General features: G+C 40.0%; 1 protein-coding gene across 2 annotated transcripts in view; it reads left to right on the top strand.

Annotated features, from left to right (window-relative positions):
- The window catches only part of LOC121504571 (F-box/WD repeat-containing protein 7-like), a 49,239-nt gene that overhangs the window by 20,069 nt on the left and 7,822 nt on the right, over nucleotides 1–21,348 (top strand). The window contains exons 1-7 of one of the 2 annotated variants that reach the window (XM_041779463.1): nucleotides 5,071–5,313; nucleotides 12,678–12,760; nucleotides 12,903–13,038; nucleotides 15,102–15,236; nucleotides 15,347–15,470; nucleotides 18,249–18,385; nucleotides 18,489–18,602. In XM_041779463.1, coding sequence (XP_041635397.1) covers nucleotides 5,275–5,313; nucleotides 12,678–12,760; nucleotides 12,903–13,038; nucleotides 15,102–15,236; nucleotides 15,347–15,470; nucleotides 18,249–18,385; nucleotides 18,489–18,602 — 768 coding nt within the window. In that variant the 5' untranslated portion in view covers nucleotides 5,071–5,274. Of the gene's footprint in view, nucleotides 1–5,070; nucleotides 5,314–12,677; nucleotides 12,761–12,902; nucleotides 13,039–15,101; nucleotides 15,237–15,346; nucleotides 15,471–18,248; nucleotides 18,386–18,488; nucleotides 18,603–21,348 lie in introns of those variants that run through there. The other variant, XM_041779462.1, reaches the window with a different exon arrangement.

Here is a 21,348-nt window from a genome sequence, read left to right as displayed (position 1 = left end):
TGGAGGTTTAGGTCATTTGGCAGCACCAGCGGAGGCGGAAATGTTCATTTGACAGAAGGTGGCGCTGTGGCAAAGTAATGGTATGAATTCCATGGTATGTATTCAGGATCAGTGTGTGAGTATCGCCCTAAAACACTGAAACTTGACCTTTAGCTGTTTGTAGTGCGATTCCTGTTCATTTTAGAGCATGGCACCAAGAGGTTTTTTTTTCTGTCTAATCACGACACATATGTGTTCTATGCCTATTTTCATTCACATAGCTCTTACCCGGTTCCCTATCTTATGTTTGGAGCCCCTGTGGGTCCCCTGCTTGATGGACTTTCACAATTCCACCAAAATACGAGCATATTAAAGCCCCCAAATTAGTGACGATTCTGACAGACAAATGCCACATACAGATACAATAGTGTCCTCGACGACTGAGGCGGTGCCCAGAACCTAAAAACCGCAGGCCTACTCCGTCATGGTGCCAAAATTATACAAAAACATTGGCGTTGTTTTTCATACTGAGTTCTTGCCAGAGTTTTGAGCAATTTCTGCAGTGCACATGAGTTTATTTTCAGTATTTGGTAGAATCAGTCCTCTCCTGAAAGTTTTAGAACTTTCTTGGACAGTAGACAAAATAAATGTCATTGTTTAAAAAGGTGGCAATGAAAATTGTCTTACTAAATATAAAAGCATTTTAAAAAAATCTGCAAATGAAGTGCTGAAATAAGCCAGAAAAAAATGTATTTACAGCCAATTCAATGCAAATAAATAAGAAAGATAATGTCAGACACTCCAGAAAAAAAAGACTGGAGTTCATGTTCTCCAAATATGAGTATATATAAAAACAACTAAACTACAACTATTGTGTCTTAAAGAAGATCAGAAAAAAGTGCCAAACTAGTAAAAACACAAAGACCTCTCTGGCTGATCATGGCTTTAGAGATGCATGTGATGTTTCGTTCTGTATATGTGGAGAAATCGTCTCTGACTTTCCAGTAAATGTGAGCTAAATTCAAATTTATGTCCTGCACGTGATAGCTGGTGCAGTGTGAATCCTCCATACGTGTCAGGACTGGAACGCATCGCATTGAAAGGTGTTTCTGATATTCAGTCTTCTCATCACTTTACATACAGAACATGAGGAACAGCTTATAAGAAACACCTGTCAGTACGATACAAACACGTCTGAGTCAGTGAGCACACCAAGTCAAATATCTGCAGGGCTGTTGACATCGCTCTACACACCTGAAACTGCTAAACTCACTCTAAGTGTGTCTTTGCAGGAGTGTGGCTAAATGCTGATGAAGTAGACGGGATAATGCTGAGAAGAGGTAGAATTTGGGGTAAAGTTGTCATATTTTTAAACCACGTGTTTCAGAATAAAGCAAACTTTGACCAGCCAAGACCAGGGATGTCGTCTTACATAAGCAGATGATGCTTTGGCATTAATCTGCTTTGGTCTCTTTGTTTGACGCAGAATTTCCCAACCAGGCTTGTTCAGTCCTGTGCTCACTTGTGTTGAAGGGAATCTGCATTCGGAAGGTTAAATCTGCTTTATGAAACTGCAAATATGCATGAAATTTAAATAAACTGGAAAAAACTGAAGTCATCCAATGCTTGTGCATTAGCAGAGCATCAGAGCAGAAACCATAGAAATGAACATTTTGATCGTGCAGATCCAGATTAGACACAGCTTCTACTTTTGTGTACTGGTGCGGTTTCATAAAGTCACTTTAAGGTCTGAGAACGGCCCTCAGTGGATGATTGCAGGCTAAATTTAATTCACTACAGTAATCATCAAAACGAGGCCTCCAGCTAAAACCAGAAAAATTCCATGAAGTCAAAAGAAAGAAAAGAAAGGAGGAGGGAGAACAGGTGAGCGAGGAGGAGGAGGGCGGTGCTGTTTAATGTTTTGTCTCTCCAGGCTCTGGGTGAAGGTTTGACCTCCCAAATTACCCACCAGCACCTCTTAAACACGGTCTGATCTATGTGTGTCTGTGGGAGTTTCAGTGTGACGACCTATAGGGTCAATCAGCTGTGAGAAAGCGCTGACCTCCACCTCCCCCCCGCTGGGCGTCAGTGTGTTTGCAGCTCGAGGGATGACATTGTAGTTCCTTTACTGTACTCCATGGCTTCACCCTTTAATGGGTTAATGTGACAGTTAGCTTAGCTTAGCATAGAGGCATTGTTTTTAAAAAGGAACTAAACCTGAGTTTCAGCTGAGGTGTATCTACCTTAGAACTGAAAAAATGCCTTCAGAGTATCATGGAAAGGCCCTCAGTCCCTAATCAGCCACAACATCATTCAGTCTATGCTGCCATAACCTTTAAAAACAGTTTAAATGAGAAATTATTGTATCTGGCAGTGTAGAAGACACAAGAAAGTATATTACTGACCTTGAAAGACAGTTTATTTGCAATCTTGGCCAACAGCACTACATTACCCATAATCCTTGAGTCTGACAGCAGCGTTTTTGATTGGTGGAGCCTGATTTTTGCTGTGTAGTGGAGTTAATGGTCGTGGGAAAAGTGGTTGGTTACTGTTGCGCTCTGTTGTGACGACAGACATGACCTTCTACGTCACGACCTTCAACGTTAGCTCAGGGGTTCTCACGTTGGGGTCGCAAGACACTGAGATGGGGTCTCCAGATGCCTTATAAAAGTAAAGGCCCATTTATGTTCAACGTTAAATACGGATACAGATACGGACGGAGCCTTCTGTCCGTGCTCCGCGTTCATTTCATCCGTATTTCTGAACGTCTCCAAAAAGCTTACAGATACGGACCAAACGGAGCAGTACCACCGGAAACCGTGGAGGCAGTGTTGCTGTCACTACCCGATACGTAGCTCTAGTGAGACACGAAGAAGAAATAACAATGGCGGAACTTTCTGAGGAAAAGTTGTGCGAGTTGGTTAGAAACGCTGCCTCCGGTTTTGTCTTTTATGCTAGAGGTACATTATCAATACCTCCTCCACGGTCGCCATGTTTATGTTTGGCCCCTAGTGTGATCTGTGCTCTGCAGCCAGACTCGTGGTAAATCCTGACACCAGGGCCCCATTCCTCGTACGTGGTTCAAGTAATCAGCGCTAATGTCCTTTTAGCCTGATTCAATTAACGTGATGATTGAAGGCTGGCTAAGTCTGTTCCTCCACGGCTGAATCACGCTAAATCAGTGTCGTTAATTGGAACCAGACATGAGTGATCAGGATACTTGCGCGTGCCCATTCTTCATTGTATATGCCACACTGCCACCCGCAAAAAACCGCAATCTACACAAAGTTTGAAAAAAATCAGCAGTAAATGATAAAGGATCTTGGCGATCTCGGATCAGTCTTTCCCTGTGAAATATGGCACGGATTATTATTGCTCCTATTGACTTGGTCTCTCAGGAAGGGAGCTTCCTCCTTTTTTCTTTTGGGGTGTGTGTCTTAAGATCCGGCTTCTTGAACTAAACCTGCCCTGGAGCAGGTTTAAGTTTATTGATCTGTTGCTATAGTGATTTAGCTTAACCTGCTTCGAGGCATGGAACAAGCCTGACATGACGTCAGGTTATCCTGAAATTATCCAGCTAACTGAGTTAGCCAGGTATGAGGAACGGGGCCCAGAGCTTGATACTCAACAGAGGAGCGTTGGAGATTATTGTTGATGTGAAATAATCTGTGTTAAAGGCTGTGTTAATCTCTTCATTTGTTAAAGTCAGGGGTTCTCAACGTTGGGGTCAGGTCACGAAATGCTGAGAGGGGGTCGCAAGATGCCCTAAAAAGACTACGACTATTTTTAAATTACACTGTTGCCACTTTACACTAATTTTGCTAAATTTTAACCCATTTTTATCACTTTTTCCCACTGTTCTTGCCACTTTACACCTGTTGTTGCCACCGTTGACCCATTATTGCCCATTATTATTTAACCACTTTTTACCACATTTTACGCCCATTTCAACCACATTTCACTATTTGATATGCTCATTTTTGCCAGTTTAACCCATTTCTGCCAACTTATGCCCATTTTTCTCTCTTAGTTAACCCTTTTTGCCAGTTTATCCACCTTATTCCTAGTCCTCATGATTCTTGGCGTGAAATATGGGTGCAACTTCAGGTCCCTAAATCACTTTAGTAATCCCTTGGAAGAATCGTGTTTTGCTATTATTGCTATTGTACAGGAAGTTCCAACCATATTTACAGCAGTAGACCCCCCAGGAATAATGTAGAATCCACCTTATTTACTTACAGCTTACAAAACAAACAATGTGAACATGTCATTTCAAAAATATATCAATATTTACAAATTTGCAATGAATTTCTATCAAATAACTGTCGTTCATAGCTAGCGTCTATCGTTAGCTGCTGTATTGAATTACATGTAATTATGTTCTTCTGGCTTAGCACTGGAAGTTTCGCCTGTATTCAGATTTACAGTAGCGGCCCCAGGAATAAGGTGGATATCAATTTTTCATCCCATTTCACCAAATTTTCCACTGATTTTTGCCAATTTAAAGTAATTTAAGCCACTTTATAATTCCCCTTACCACTATCTATGCCCGTTTTTGCTGCTTTAACCAATTTTTGCCGCTTTTTGCTTATTTTTTGCCAATTTTATCAAATTTTTACCACTTCTAACCAATATCTGCTACTTTTAAAATCCAATTTCACCACCTTTTTTGCCGTTATTAACTTATTCTAGCCATTTTAACCTATTTTATTTCTGTTTTTAACTAAAGGGATTTGAACCCATTTTAAAGAAGTATATACAAACGTATATACTTCTTTGGTAAGAGAGGTGATTTTTCAGGTTGAGAACCACTGGTTTAAATACCTTTGCTCTGGACGGTTACTGACGTCAGAGCGTTCTTGAATTGCTGACGTCAGAGGCTCAAAGTAAGAGAAGGTGTCTCACTTAACGGGCGCATTCTCCTCTGAATTCTAATCACTCGGCTGCTCCCTGCGCGCGCACACATACACACATACAGCACGCGACTCCACCCCTCCCTCCCTCACGAGGCGGAGAGAGGCATGTCCCTGCGTGTTCCTGTGGTGGTCGAGCGACAGAGAGAGAGAGAGAGAGAGTCAGTCCTCAGTGAATCCTGAAGCAGCAGCAGCGCGAGCTCTCCGCGGACTCATCCCACAGTCATATTCCTCATCGATTAACTGATTGACCGAATGGATTGTTGACGTCACGCCGTTTAAATCTCGGATATTCTTCCGCTGGAGTTCGGGATTTAACTGATTGCTTTAATATTTGGTGAATCTCGCGGGCTCCGGGAGGCTCTACCTACCGGGGGCAGCCATGGGGTTCTACGGCACCTTGAAGCTCATCTTCTACAAAGTGAGTATCGATTATCAGGCATGCCTGATCGATCACGTGCCGTCGGCCGCAGTGGGCTTTCACCGGTGTGTATTTGCTGTGATTGAGAGCTGTCGTTAAGGACTTCAAGGTTGTCAGGCTCGTGCAGCACCGGGATGACAAGGCGTTTCTCTGACAGCGGAATGCCTCGGTAGCGCGTGCGTGTGGTGTGTAGACATCGTGTGCGTGGCCGTGTTTGTGTACGTGAGTGTGTGTGCCACTGCGGAACCGGGAGATGGAAGATACTCATGTAGCCCTCCTCCTCGTCCTCCCTCCTGTCTCTGATTGGATTATTGATTATTGATCAGCCTCACCTGCGGAGCACAGGTGTGTCTGTCAGAGCTCTGGATGAGGCATTATTAAGGTTAAATCCCAGTTTAAAGAAGGAGCTCAAATATGGCGTATCCAGGTGAATGAAACATCAGTCATCAATCATTAAATATGAGGAAGAAAAACTGAACATCTGTAGCTCTTATTATCCTTCATCATCCCACAGGAAGGATTATACTCTGAACAGCTGCTGTTCATTTTAATATTTAACTGTTCTGATGGCAAACTGGGGAAAAAACACAGAAAAAGATAAAAAATACACAAAAGTTTAGTTTAGTCAGCTAGAGTTAAACCATAATTAACATTTTAAGGTCCTTAATGTGAATACACAAGGATAGAAACTTGTATATTTGTGCTTAAAATTAAAAAAACATAAATCCAATAAAAGGACCAAATAAAGGGCCTTGTTTGTTTCCAGTGCTTCCTAATCTTCAAGATTTGAAAACATAAATGGCATTTTTTCTTCCTTCAAAGTCACAAGTTAAATACTAATGTTATGTGAAAGAGCTGCAATTTACTGAATTTTTAGGGCTAATGTGATGTTAAAATGCCAAAAAAGGAAAGAAAAAGCAAAATACTGGACATTTTTGCACTTTCTAACACATTTTACTCGCAAACCGTAAGATTCAGGTCACGAAATGTATTTTTTATTAATTTTCTTGCATAAACACACACGTGAAGAAGGATGCAGCAGATTTATTTGTGCTAATATAATGTATAAAACGGCATATAAAAGAGAAAAGAAGACAAAAAAAATCAGGCAAATCTTTAGTTTCCAGTGCTTTCTAACTGTCATATCCACATGCCATAACAATCAAACCATAGAAATTAACATTTCTTTATTTTCTTACCATAAATAAGCACATTAAGATAGATTCTGTAGATATATTTGTGCTTGAATAATACATTAACAACATATATGTATATGAAAAGAGACATATAACACACATATCTTTATTTCCCAATGCTTTCCACCCTTCCTACCCAGAAACCACAGGATTTTAAATCATAGATTTAAAAAAGAAAAAAAAAAAAAACTTTTTTCTAAATAGACAAGTTAAGATAGACACCAGTGGCAAAGATGTGCTAATGTGATGTTAAAAATGTGCATATTTTAAAGAAAAGAGACAAAATCTCAGATTTCAGTTTCCTTTGCATTTTAATTTTTATATCTGTAAATGATTCTAATAAAATTTGACATGTTATTTTTATTTCTTAACATAAATACACAAATAACAGCTGATTTAACCTGGTATTTTTTTGCTAAATAATGTATAAAACTACAGATATCAAATAAAAGGACAAAAAACTCAGCTTCCCATGCTTGTCTGTCATCTTCTCCACCAGCAGTTGGATCAGAACCTTGAAATCAACCTTGCTCTCCTCCTGACCATAAACACAGAAATTAGAGATGGATTTTACCCAACATAGCTGCTAATACTGCTGTTTCCAGAGCTTCCAGTCATCATGTCTGCAAGACATTTGATTTATTACCATGTAAACTGACATGTTTCAGTAGTTACCATCCATATACAAGATAAAGATGCAGATTTAAGAAGATAAACTTGTGCTGAAAGGATGTTTAAAATGGTATAAATCAAAGAAAAAGACAGAAATAAAGCACAAAATGTTAAACCCAATCCTCATAGTTAAAAGCCATTTAATTAAGATAAAAAATGACTTTTCTTTGCTCCCTGACCTTAAAAATAGATTTGTACACCATATATCTGCTGTAAACTGAAATATTTGTGCTGATAGGATGGATAAATCAAGTTAGAAGTAAATAAATCAGACAAAGCTTAAGCTGTCAAGGCTTTATAATCAGCTTATCCACAACTCATTTGGTTAAAACCTCACAAATTCACATTTTTTTTACTTCCTTTCCATGAATACACAAGCTAGAGCAGATATAACACCACACAGTTACTCTAAAGTGTATTTGAGAAGATACAATGGGTTAACATGCTTAAAAAAGGGCTAAAATGCTTCTCATTCTTTACATGCACAAGCCACAAATTCAAAAGTCCTTTTTTACAGTCAAACTGTAATATAATGGTGGATGTGACATCATTTAGCTCCTTAAAACCACATTTTTTTGGTCAAATATAGTGCACAAAAGAAAATAAACCTTGTATGAAAGCATTTTCTGCTTTCAAAAGCTTTTTTTTAAAATCAGGATAGCTCAACTATGTTTGAAAAGGAGCATTGAGCCATAATATTTTCCCCATGAGATATTACATTCAAGCATTTTATTTTGCAAGTTTAATGCTGTTAACTGTGTTTTTAATGTTAAAGATACTGTAGACAGCAGCAGAAATCAATAGAAACTGACACATATAACAAGAAAAAGAATATAAATTGTATGCATTAAATGCTGGAAAAGTTTCACACAGGTCAATATAAGGTCATGGTATAATGTCTAGTCATTATCATATATTCATCATAAGACATTAGAGTACTGGTGCAGGGATGCTGCAGCACTAAAAGGTACTGTAAGGTCATTGTTAATTATATTTCCCATGAAGCAGACGATCTGAAAGTCCTCAGAGAAATGCTCTAATGATGCTAACTGTTGTTTCACAGCTAGAGCACGTGTTTTTCTTCCTCCCATACACCAGAGTCCAAAAGTTCCGGCGCTAACCGTAAACACATTTTTCTGTTTTTCACCCTCAAGTGAAGTTTTTCTCCCCGGCTTAATGAAATCCACACAGACGCGACATCTGCGATGGAAATCCAGCGACATCAGGGAGGGAAAAAGTCTGAAAATGAAAAGCAGATTATGAGTTTAAGAGCTGGAAACACGGCCGTATGTTGTTGACGTTTTTGAATGTGAAACTGCGGAGCGTTTGTGGGTTAAACCGTGCCCTCAGCGCTGACCCACAGGCTGACTCTTTCTTTTATAGCCCACATTATGCAGACTTTGTGGTTCAGATAAAGATGCCAAGGAGAGGAAGGACACTCATGCTGTCCTCGGAGTGAGCGTTCAGCCTGTTAGCGCGTGCTGCTCTATTTTTGACCAGTGCTGCACCGGCGACATTCCTGCGATTTTCTGCATTCCTGCATTCATTGAGTGAAAGAGAGAGAGACAGAGAGGAAAGAGATAGAAGGCTGATTCAGACCTCTGGGCCGGTGCGTTTGTGTTACTCTAACAGCGTAGGTGTTTCCAGCGTCTCTGTAGTTACACACAGAAGGCTGCGGCTCATCCGCATCTCTTCATCAATGTGGATCCTGCAACAACCGTTTGGTATTACTCAGTTCCTCTACAAGCAGGAGCAGACAGCTTAAGGTGGACAGAATGTTCCACGTCTAATGAGAAAATAAAGGCATAAATCCATCAAATGATGCAGACAATCATCCTTATACTGGCTCAGTTAGACAAATACACAGGCTGACTGGCAGTACTGACATGTTTATAATGTATTTGTTTAATTTAGACAGTTTGGAGGAGGGTGCCCAACCCAGTACTGGGTATCTAAGACCTCTATATCTATATTCAGTTTTTCTAGTATCCCTGTGAAGTTTGGTTTAGTATCCTAAAGCCAAGATCAGACCAGCCTGTGATGAAAACCCCAAACATTCTGAAACACAGCTGTCTGCTCTATGGAGAATGGATGCGCACGGGATTAAAACAGACTAATATCTGCTTAAATTAGGGATATCTGGACTCGAGATCCATCCAAACTCTTCACTTAAGACACAGTGGAGCACTGACATTGATATGTGGTCATATAACGAGTTTCCTGACATTATACGGATCTGATTTCAAGAACACAAAGCAGAGCCTGAAGGCTCACATCAGCCCGGCTCATCAGTGGTGGATGTGAAGCTGAATTAATGTCAAAGCTTTGTTGATATGAAGCTTTAGATCTGTATTTAAGTGACTTAACTTCTTTATTCTTTGGCGAATCTGTAACTCTCTAATCTGTAGATTATCAAACTTCAGATTCAGGAGGAACAATGTGGATTTGGTCCTGGCTGTGGGACAGTGGACCAGCTCTTTACCCTTGCAGAGCTTCTTGGGGGAGCATGGAAGTTTGCACATCCAGTCTCCCTGTGCTTTGTGGACTTGGAGAAGGGTTACGATGGTGTCCCTAGGCGAGTCATGGGGGGTGGGGTGGGGGGGTCCCAAGGTCACTGTGGCATGCCATTAGGTCCCTGTACGACCAAAGTGAGAGTTGTGTCCACATTCTCAACCCAAAGTCGGACTAGTGTTAATTTTGGCAGCTATTTTTGATTTTAGTCTTTAAATTAAATGAATTTTACATTTAGTCACATTTGAGTCATTTCTATCCTTTTTAGTTTTAGTCTAGTTTTAGTCCATAAAAAGTCCTCACATTTTCATCTTTACTTTTAGTCCAAACATTTATTTTCTTGTCTAAATCTGGAACCAAATCATGGTAGTGTGTTCTCTGGCAAACCCGGGGTCCTTGCTTTCTACAGCTGAGAGGCAGGATAGCTACAGTTGCATTGTTTTTTGACAGATTTACCCACAGTGGAGAAACATCACAAATTTTGAATGTCCAACAAAAACTACATTACGTTTTAGTCTAGTTTTAGTCATCTTGACGAAAACTGAACTTAGTTCTTGTCAGTTTTAGTCGTTACAGATCTATTTTTGTTAGTTTTAGTCTAGTTTTTGTCATGGAAAAAGGCTGTCGACAAATAGTTTTAGTCATAGTATTAGTCGACAAAATTAACACTGCATCGGACACATTCCTAGCTCAGATTCTGTGATTTCCATGGACTGGATCTCAAGACGCAGCCATGGAGGGTTTCTGGTTCGGAGACATCAGAATTCTGCTTTTTGCAGATGATGTGGTTCTGTTGGCTTCCTCAGCGGGGGGCCTCCAGCAGGTGTCGGGAGTGGCAGTGGCTCTCTGCCCCTTCAGGGTGGGGATTGAGTCTGCCTCAGGTGAAGGAGTTCAAGTATCTTGGGGTCTTGCTCAGAGTGAGAGTGAGGGTTAAAGGGCTTATTTAAGCCATAAAAATAACTTAAAGAATGAGATTGCGGACACAGGTGACTGAAATAAGTCTCCTCCGGGCTCAGCCTAAGAGAAAGGGTGAGGGGTTCAGACATCCAGGGAGCTAAGAGAAGAGCGGCTGCTCCTTCAAATCGAAAGCAGCAAGTTGAGGTGGTTTGGGCATCTGATGTGCCTTGGTGCCTCTCTGTAGAGGTCTTCCAGGCATGTGGAGCTGGGAGGAGACCTCAGGGAAGCCCAGAATGTGCTAGAGGGATTATATAGCCTACCTGGTCTGGAAACCCCTCAGGATCCCCGATAACAGGGAGAAATCAACAAATGATAGACATCTTCATCATAGCTTTCAGCATAAATTGAAGCACATTTGAAGCCCCCACAGATGGCCCCAGAATCTGGATGCCCTCATTTTTTAATGTTTTTACAAAAGCAGAATTACTACTGTCTATAGCAAGTGGATGCAAGTTTCTGATCATCTCATGATCTTTGGTCAGCCCTTAAATCTTTGAAAAGTAGTGATTCAGATGCCAGTTTGGCTCACTTAGTAGTGCGAGTGCCTACATACAGCAACTGTTATCTTCAGAACACTGGTCGCTGGTTCAGATCCTCAGTACTCGTTTACCCAAAACTTACTCACCATATACTCAAATAAATACTCATACTCAAATAAAGGTTAAAACCCCCAAAAATGATCTTTAAAAAAGAAAAAGTAGTCCTTTGGTTTTCTTTGATAGATGTAGCAATCTGAATGTTATCATCTTGTTTTCATTTGAGCATTCTGGGAACCTAACAATGCTGTATGAAAGTAAAAATGCATGAAAACTAATTAAATCAATAAGCTAATCAGCCTTCTCATCCGAACAGCTTCAAGGTAGAAGAATCCAACCATAGAAATTGACATTTTGTGGATCACTAGATTGCAGATTAAAGATGCAAATTTCTCTGCAAATTCCAACAAATTAAAAAGTCACTGTATGCCACCAGCAGAATATCTTACAATATCACTGTTTTAGTGTTATAAACATACTTTTTGTTCTTCTAATTAATGCAGACATTGCAACAACAGTTTTCCTCACTGACACTGCAAAAACGTCCCAGTAACCCTCAAATTTGTAGGGGCTCTGCAAATGTATGTAGAACCCTGCTAGAGCATGTTTTATGTCATTTATCCATATGACCTCTTCACAATCTAATGTGCTTTTTTGCATTTTTTAAAAGACCAATTTGGGTTTAGATAAAATTGTCTACTTTCAATGCAAGACTACAGCTGCTGACAATCAGGCAAAAATCCAACTGCATGCTCATTTAGCTGATTCCTGTTTAGGAAGCAAACAACTGGATTAACTTGTAAGAAGGCCCCCAGAGAGATTTGTTTTATCTGCCCAACCCCCTTACCTACTTTACTCAAGGTATTTTCATGCATATCTGTGTTATCTCCAAGTTCTACTACAGCCAGTGCTTTGGATTAACAATTTTAGATAAATATTTGCATAGAAGCCCTCCAAAACAATTGCAGCACCGTTATTTTAAAGCAGTTGCAGGCATTTTTCTTTTGTGAAAAAATCCAATCAATTTAACAGTCATTAAGAGGAGGTATCTGTTCAGATTAGTGATGTACAGGGATTAACACGTCTACCCTGTGTGAAGATCTTTGCTCTGAACAGAAGACCTTTTACAAGTGGCTTTGATTGATGATAAATGTTGTCTTTTTGGTTGTGGTTTCTACAATTATGAGAAGCAACCACCCATACAGCTGCCGTAATAAACTTCTTCACTGTGCTGACTTGAAAGTCTCTGATTGGCTGGGATGGTGGCCATAAGCATTGTACTGGACATTTTGAACAAATGTGGGAATAAATTAGAGGTTTGGAACAAGGCTTAGGGCCCTTGCTAAGCTACAACATCCTCCCATTTAAGGAGATGTTTATGATACCACCACCACTGGCAACGATTTAAGAAGTTAACGTGTACGCTGATGACACTCTCTTTTACATTGTCTCATAATTTTCTCTTTTTGTCTTTTATTCTTGTATACACCAGATGAAGAGGAAGCTGGATCATGGTCCAGATGGGCGGCCGTTCCCATCGGGGAAGAAACATTGCAAAGGCAACGGATACCTCAGGTAGCTAGCCAAAAACTAACTTGCCGTTTAAAGGGTTTTTTTTAATTTAGTAGCTCAAATGTAGTTCAGATGATCTTTGATTAAAAATTTTAGCTTGGAAATGCTAACTGTTGCTTATGCTAACAATTCTGCCTCTTTCCAGTCCCTCCAGTCTGGTTCAAGCCACACCCACCACATTTGGAGACCTGAGGCTAGCCAATGGGCATTCAGCTCAGCGGCGGCGTGTCACCTCAGGCCCACCTCCCTCTGGTCTACAGGACTGGCTTCATACCTTTCAGGTTAGCACACACAAATCTATGTCTGCTAAACTCTTCCACGGAAAAGCTATTGTCCAGTCGTTGCTTGGTAACATTAAGTAGCAGAGCCGTTAAAAGTTTACGGTTAAACATGAACTAACAGAAGTATGAGTAAAAGGATTGAATAGATTTAGCCGTTTGTCTGCTAGCTCTGAATGTTAGCATTCCAAGGTAACTAGCCTTCCACCCAAAACAAAGGAGCATGTTATTTGCTAATTACATTGATCTTCAGGGCTGCAGGTTTCTTTACAAAGGGAAAACACTGAAGCTACGTATAAATGTTTAGTTTAAGCTAATGTTGCATTAGCAGCTCTGTATTGAACTCATCTGAAGTAATAAGAAACTGTCTTCTAACCAGAGGGTAAATGCCTGTGTTGCAGCCACAGAACAGTAGTGCACAGAACATTAGAAACGACTTAGGTGTTTGAAGGTGTTTGTGATGGCATTCATTAAAGCTAACTCATTAGTTAGTTAAAAATATTTTCTTAAACTCTAAATGTGACTCATTCTATTTTGATATATGAGCAAAAATATTAATCTAGCTTCTGTGTTGCCCTTTCACATACATTTTCTTTATTTAGCATCCAAACAAGGCTATTTTGAGGCTAATTATGTAACTAATGTTAGCTTATTTGACGATGTCGATACACTCAATAACGAAAAACATTTCAGTCTAAAAAATTGAAAGTATAGCAGCATGTTATAGAGCTCAACAGTATGATTCTGGAAGGAAAAGTACCATTCATTTTCTCCATGGCAGATTTGATTATTAGCCATGTTATCAGAAGTACCCGAGCTAGACTTTCCAGGAGCTACCTGAATGTAAAACAACAACGTGCTCCTGCAGAAGGCAAAAGTTGGTAAGTTGTTTTGGAGAAAAGCAAAGTTTATTTGCTATCTCAACCAAAAATACTACAGTACCCACAATCCTAGAGTGTCACAGCAATGCCTCTGATTGGTTGGGTCTCATGGAAATGTTTACCCTACCCACAAACAAAGAACAAACAAACAAACAACACAGAATTTATAATAGTGCACATAAATGTATAAACTGTGTAGAAAACTGTCCAGAGCAACAAACCAAACAAAATGCAATGAATTTTGGGACATGCAGTACCTTTGGCCTTGTAGAGAAACATGTCCACAGTCTTGTATGTTTCCTAATACTCCGTTTTTGAATGGCGTTTTTCCTTCAAACTAAATGTTCAAACGTCACAGGGTACTGTTTAGCCTGGTTCATGCATTAAAAGTGTTGTAATAAGGATTTTGCTAAATGTCTGTGGAGGATTTGAATGGTGACTTTTACTTCCAGAACCAGAGCTGCAGAGAAAGTGGGCGGGGCCTGTTGTACTTTGTTGTTTTAAGAAATTCTCAGAGCCTTGTTGTTGATTACCTCACCCATAGTTACTGTTGCTATGCCTCTCAACATTCCGTCTTATCAGACTTAAGTATTGGCGTATTGTTGCAAGGCATAGCAACGGTAACGAGAGGGGCGGAGCTTTGAGTGCATATTTTTGACATGAATGAATTCTTAATTTCTGTTAATTTTGAGGCTTTTAAAATGGAAATTATCACAAATGTTGAAATATTCTTTTCTGAAATTCTTAATAAACTGCTCCTGCTTGCAGAGACAACACTAAAACACACATAGACTCCTGCACGCTCTGATGTGCAGCATTCCAGTAAAATGTGTTTGAATATCTTCCGCTTCCTGAACGTAAACACTGAGAGGAGTGCTGCCTCCGAGCTGTTCTTATGTAACTAATAAAAAACGAAACCATACAAGTACGAACACATACACACTAAAGCACACAAATTCAATGAAAAACATGGACTTTTTTGTGGGTAGTTAAAATGGTTTCAGAGGCATGGGAAAAAATGTACCGCAGAGGATTTAAAAACTGATAAAAGCAGAAAAAGACAACTTTGTTCTCAAGAATACACAAATGCACAAATTATAAACTAAAGAGAAGCGTATAAATATGAAAATAAGCCTAAAACCATCAAACTTATTCATTTATGCACTCCATTTTCTCCTGCTGCAGGCATGGAGCGGTCCTGAAAGGCTATTGGCTCTGGACGAGTTGATTGACAGGTGCGAGACCAGTCAGGTGAAGCATATGATGCAGGTGATCGAGCCGCAGTTCCAGAGAGACTTCATATCCCTGCTGCCCAAAGAGGTACCCACATTATCTTATTAAACCCGACCAGTAACAGAGCAAATACGACACTACAGTGAAGGGTGCACACGGTGAACAGTGTTGTAATGTGTGTGTCCGTGTTTGTGTAGTTGGCCCTCTATGTGCTGACCTTCCTCGCTCCCAGAGATCTGCTGCAGGCCGCTCAGACCTGCAGGTACTGGAGGATCCTGGCTGAGGACAACCTGCTGTGGAGGGAAAAGTGCCGCGAGGAAGGTAAGCACAAACTAAACCAAACTGTATATGAACTTCAAAATGATTGTTGAAAAGCTTGAGCTAAGTTGAGCTCTGGTAGCTTGATAGGGCTAATTCATTGGACTACTGCCCAGTATGCATGCACAGCAGTATACTTCATTTACACTAGTATGTCCCTTAATAGGCGGCCATATGCCGCCTTCCAGACAGTGGCAGACTTAGGAATTTTGGGACCCAAGGTGAACACTTGCATGAGGCCCTCCGCATCTTACTAAATCACTCAGCCAAAACAGGCCGTAGGATCATGTGGGTGTGCCCATTTTGTTTCCTGGAGTAAAGCATCATAAAATGTTAGATTTTTGCAATGTCTGATTACAGCACTTATCATACAGAACATTAGGAATTAGTGTATTTGGAAGTATTACCTCCACATTTGTTTTGTTTTTTTTTTTGTGAGTATTTAAAGCAAAAGTGGTGATATTGGGCAAACTGCTTGATAAGTTATAGTATTTTGGGGGGTATTATTTGTTTTTCTGATATTTTAACAACACCAAATCATTTTTGGGAAGAAGATATGTGGGTAATTATTACAATGAGTGTTTAACTGTTTGATTTTCATCAGATTCATGTGATTATTTTGTTGTATTATAAATATAAAAGCAGATTGAATCATAGAAGCAAGCCAGCACAACAGTAGCCGTGCAGAGCAGCCTCTTTCCTCCTCTTCACGTTCATTTTGCTTTGACACTTTTGGATGAAATCTCTTCAAAAGCCTTGAAAATGATGGAGGAATTGTTTTGTGTCCTGCTGTGGTTGTGAGATTAAATCACATGTTACCTGAGCAGGGGTTCTGTAGGTGTATTCTTCTACAGGGGAAAATAAAAAAAAAAACAGAACACATATAGGCACAGGAGCTGACTGGACATATAGTCCTTTCTAACCTGAGCGTTAAATGCAAATACAGCCACAGTCGGCCAGTCACTCCTCCTTCATTCAGCGCAATGCAGTGGCTCCGTGCATGTGTGTGTGTTTGATGTGTGTGTCTTTCTCTCTCGGCGCTCTGCCAGTCAGCCAGGATTCACTGCCAGCACTCAGCAGTCATACCAATGAGTCTACCTCGAGTTAGCACTGTGCTGCAGCCATACTAATGAAGCCAGCGCTACATGCAGCTCACCAGCTTCATAAATAAGGCTAATTTGTATTTGTGCTACACAGCTGTCATACCAGTGGGAACAGTGTTGGTATTTGCTAACACTCAGTGAGAATTTAAATGCATAAGAGCCAGTTAGGCCTACATACTAATGAAGCTAGCACTGATTTTAACTTTAAATAAACTCCTAGTTACACAATTATCTGTAACAAATCAAGGAATGGCACAGTTTTGACTGAAATAATTTTAGCCAAGTCCACTGTAATCCCACCGAATTTGCTTTAGCTAATGTTAGCGTATTAGTGTGTGATATAGCAGCTACAATGCTATGCTAAACCACAGACTCAGTTTCCGATGTTATTACCAACCATGTTAGCCTTAGCTGTGATAGTGTTACCATAACTTGTAAGCATTCCTGTAAAAATGTAGCAAATGTTAGCTTGCACAGCTACCACAGTAGACCACACCGCTGAAAAAAAAAAAGTAGCTTATTTTAGCATATGTGTCAATAATCAAACTGCTTAGTCATGCTAGCATAAGGCACCAATAGCCTTTAGCATATACACCACAGCTTCTAAAATGGGATGTTGTACCACTGATCCAGTATCTGTGGTTATTGTAAACCAAGTTAGCATAAACAATTGTTTTAGTTGGCTTCTTTGATATGTATGTTAGCTCACACAGCTACTTGGAAAAACATACTTGCCTTATTCTCACAACTCTCAAACAAGTGTGGTTATGTTGGCTTACAGTGGTTTAAAACACACTCAGGTGCTAATGTTACCGTAGCTGTTTAATGTATAGAGCTAGCTAAACTGCTAATACTTTTAATCAAACTACATTAACTCATACAGTGTTAACTCAATATCATAGTCAAACTGCCGAGTCATTCTAGCATAATGCAAATATGCCTTTAGCATGTTCGACACAGCTTCTAAAATGTTGTGTTAAATCATGAATACAGTATCTGTAGCTATTGTAAACTAAGTTAGCTGAAACACTTATTTACCTCTCATGCTTCTTAAACTAGTGTGGTAATGTTAGCTTAAAGTATACTTACACTTTAGGACTAATGTTACTGTAGATGATGTAATATGTCCTAAACTACTGCTAAAGCTGTAGCTAATGTTAGCATATACCTTAGTAATCAAACAGCTGAGTCATGCTAGCATAAGGCATATATGCCATTAGCTTACACCAGCCAAAGACTTATTGCACGTTGCAAGTTATTGTGATATGTTTAATAGCTGTGATTTAAGCTAGCTCTTCTGATAGCAGCTAATATTGGCTAACAGAATGGTGTTCGTATTTTAAACCAGTGGTTCTCAAATGGTGGGTCTGGATCCAAAAATGGGTCACAGAGCTGTTTTTAGTGGGTTGTGAAGGGGCGCCGTGAAAAAACTGACACAAAGTCCAAGAAGTACTGAAGGTCTACGCAGGCAAATACATTTTTATTTTACCCTGTTTTTCCCTGGTAGCAAGTGTATTTTAGTTGTTTTCTCAAGATCTAAACTTATCTAACTTTTACTATCATTACTCTATTATCTATCTTGCTGCTGTTAAATGTTTGTTTTATTATCTTGTATTAATGGATTTATTCATAATGGCGGCTTTAAATCTCTCAACACCTCTTTCTTTCTCTCTCTCAGGTGTATCAGAGTGTGTGTCCTTACGGCGCAGGAAGTGTGTGCGACCGGGTGTGGCGGCCAGTCCGTGGAAATCAGCCTACATCCGACAACACCGCATAGAGAACAACTGGAGGAAGGGCGACGACCGGGAGCCAATGGTACGTCACAGTCATATGCACTGATGCAGCCGAGCGGCCTGTGTTTGATGTGTAAACATGGATTCAGAGTCTTTACATCCGTCCTACTATGTTGCTGTCACAGGTGCTGAAAGGCCATGATGACCACGTGATCACCTGTCTCCAGTTCAGTGGCGACCTGATTGTCAGCGGCTCAGACGACAACACGCTCAAAGTGTGGTCGGCCATTACTGGAAAGGTAGGACGTGTGTTTGTGTGTCTCACTGCAGAAAGATGTATTGATTATATAAATGATGGTTTCCTGCTGCTTCAGTCAGAATCCTTTTAAACAGATGTAGTTCATGCCAAACCTCATGAAGAAAGGACCAGTTTTAAAGTTATTCTGTCCTAATGCAGACATGCCAGACAAAACCGGAATTTAAAACTTTTAACATGTAAGTCTTAACGTTTGGATTATTCGGCATCCTGTTCCCACATCTATGACTATAAGTGTCTGTTTTCAGCTCCGTCAGAGTGGTCATGCCCTTTTGTGTTTATATGGTTATGATGGTCCTGCATTTCATTTTACCAGTTGTTAAAAATCATGTAATATTGCATTTTTACCAGTTGTACAAATTCTAGCTTGACAGGACACTTTAGTCCACAGTTTCTCTAATATTTTGTGAATGAACCGGGACTGCATTTCTTTTTTTTTCTGGCTTTTATGTCTTATTTTTCAAGAGAAGTACAGTGGGTAGAGTTGGAAACAGAGACAAGAGAGTCGGATAGATGCATGCGGTAAGAGGCCACAGGCTGGATTTGAACCTGGGTTGCCCACATACGTGGGGCACAGCCTAACCACTAGGCCATCTGCGCCTCACAGAACTGCTCAAAATCAGGGTCAAGATGAAGCCTTCATAAGCCATAAACTGCAAATCTTTTTGTGGGGTATTGAGTAAAATTGCTTAACCTAGCAGCAAGCCCGCCTTGACTATCCTCGGAAGCAGGCTGTAGCTCTGACTCGTAGTCAAAGCAGCCGTTGTAAATACCATAACCCTCTTTCTGACAAATGCTGCTTAATGTAGCTCCACTAAAGCCTAATTAGTTTTTCTATTAAACAGATTTTCTTCAAAAAATACTTAACGATGAAAGTCCCAGTCACGGGTGCCAGTTTAGCTCACTTGGTAGATCGGCACCCTTATGTAGAGGCTATAGTCCTGGTTGTGGGATGACTCCCCGGCTTGGTGCTTTTTGGTGCATGTTTCCTTCCTTTCTCTTTTCCCATTTTTCCTATCGTCAGATGTCCTGCCAGAATAAATCCCAAAAAAATCTTTATAAAAGTCCCTAGGCATTATTTGTTGACAGCCCTTTATTATGAAATAGCCATAGCGGTATGTTTGGTATTTCCAACAGTAACAACATGGGAGCAGATGCTCTTTTAGTCCCAAAGATTCAAGCTTGTTATGGATTAATGATTTCAATAAGTCAGCATTCATTTGATCCATTTATTGCTGTTACATTCCTGCAAAAAATCTCATGGGGCTGCTGTAATAAACTAAATTAACTCATGAAAGATGCATGACTTGATTACAATAATGCTCCACAGGCTACAACATCCAAAGTTGTAAACCTGGTCTTACTTTCATCATCCAGTATTTTTTAGGATACTTTTGAGCAGAAAAAGGGAAGAAAATCCTGCTTCCAGCTGCTTAAATAAGATTATCATGTGCTCTTCTGTAGTGAATTGAAAATGTTAAAAGAGTATTCTTTAAACCTGGACTGCTTGTCGGACACACGGACGTTCATAGATATTGGTCTGGACTGTGGGAACTCTAACAGACATTATTCAAAATTACCCTGACATTGAAGTCTTCATTATATTTAACGTTTGAGACTGTGATCAGATGGCAGATTAAACAATAAAAGCAACAGTATCATGCCCTAACATGAGGCGCCGTGTGTTCAGTCTCTTTCATGAATTAGTATAAAGTAAATTAGATTAGAAGAATATACTGTAAGTAGGTCAGCATGAACTAAAGAATACTATGGAGATTATGAGGCTGAATAGGAGAGAAAGCAGTCAAATAAGGGGGATTAGAAGTCAGTGAACCGTCAGGGTGTGTCGTTGTTCTGAAAGCACCTCGGGCAGCTCAGTTTGACTCCACGATGTGTATTTGTGTTAAAGGTGAGGATTCTGTTTGTGAAAAGACTCTGTTTTAGGATAGACTGTGTGTTTTAGCAGCGACACCCATCCTTTCTTTTCTTACACCCTGACTCAAACACACCAGCGTTTCCTCCAGTTCTTCCACTTAAATGTAATTTGACAGTGTTGAACTCCAGTTTACTTGTAGTCAGCTCTTTAAACCTGTGTCTAAATTGATATTTTGGTGTCCTACTCCTTGCTCCCTCAACAGTCTTCATCAGCAGTATTTTTCATAAAGTCGCCCAAAACACAACTCCAGTTTTAAAAAGTTTTAAAAAGTTTAAACCTCAGTGTTCACTATACACCACAAGTTTAAGGAGAGAATTACCATTGGACATCTCTCTTTGTCTCTCTGATTACCTCTACCTGCAGAGTATGAGGTGTGGCCATTAAATAATGCGACTGAGCTTATGAAGATAAACCCAAGAGCTTCACAGTCACTCTGAGGGCTATATGCTGGGTTTTAACAGCTGTAAATTTCCAATAAGTTGCATCTTTAGTTCACTGCTAGCTGCTGATTGAAGTGTTTTTGCTAAGGAATCAGAAAATGGTTGGATTTATTTCACATTAATCTGGGAAACCTTCCATACTATATGTTTGGGAAGGGTCGGACTTATCAAAAAAATCTTGGAAAGTGATTGGACAAACTTTCCATCTGTCACAGTCATGACCGGCCAATCAGAGCAACAAGACAAAATGAGGTAGTAGACATGTGGAGTTCCACTGCTAACAGGCTAGCGCTGCCATGGTGTTTGAATTGCAGCGCATGTCAGTGGCTATAAATTATGCCAAAGCCTATCAA

This window comes from Cheilinus undulatus, linkage group 22, assembly GCF_018320785.1.
Source record: "Cheilinus undulatus linkage group 22, ASM1832078v1, whole genome shotgun sequence".
In the NCBI taxonomy this organism is placed as follows: Eukaryota; Metazoa; Chordata; class Actinopteri; order Labriformes; family Labridae; genus Cheilinus; species Cheilinus undulatus.
The sequence above is the reverse complement of the archived record's forward strand: the minus strand, read 5'-3'. Positions and strand labels throughout refer to the sequence as shown.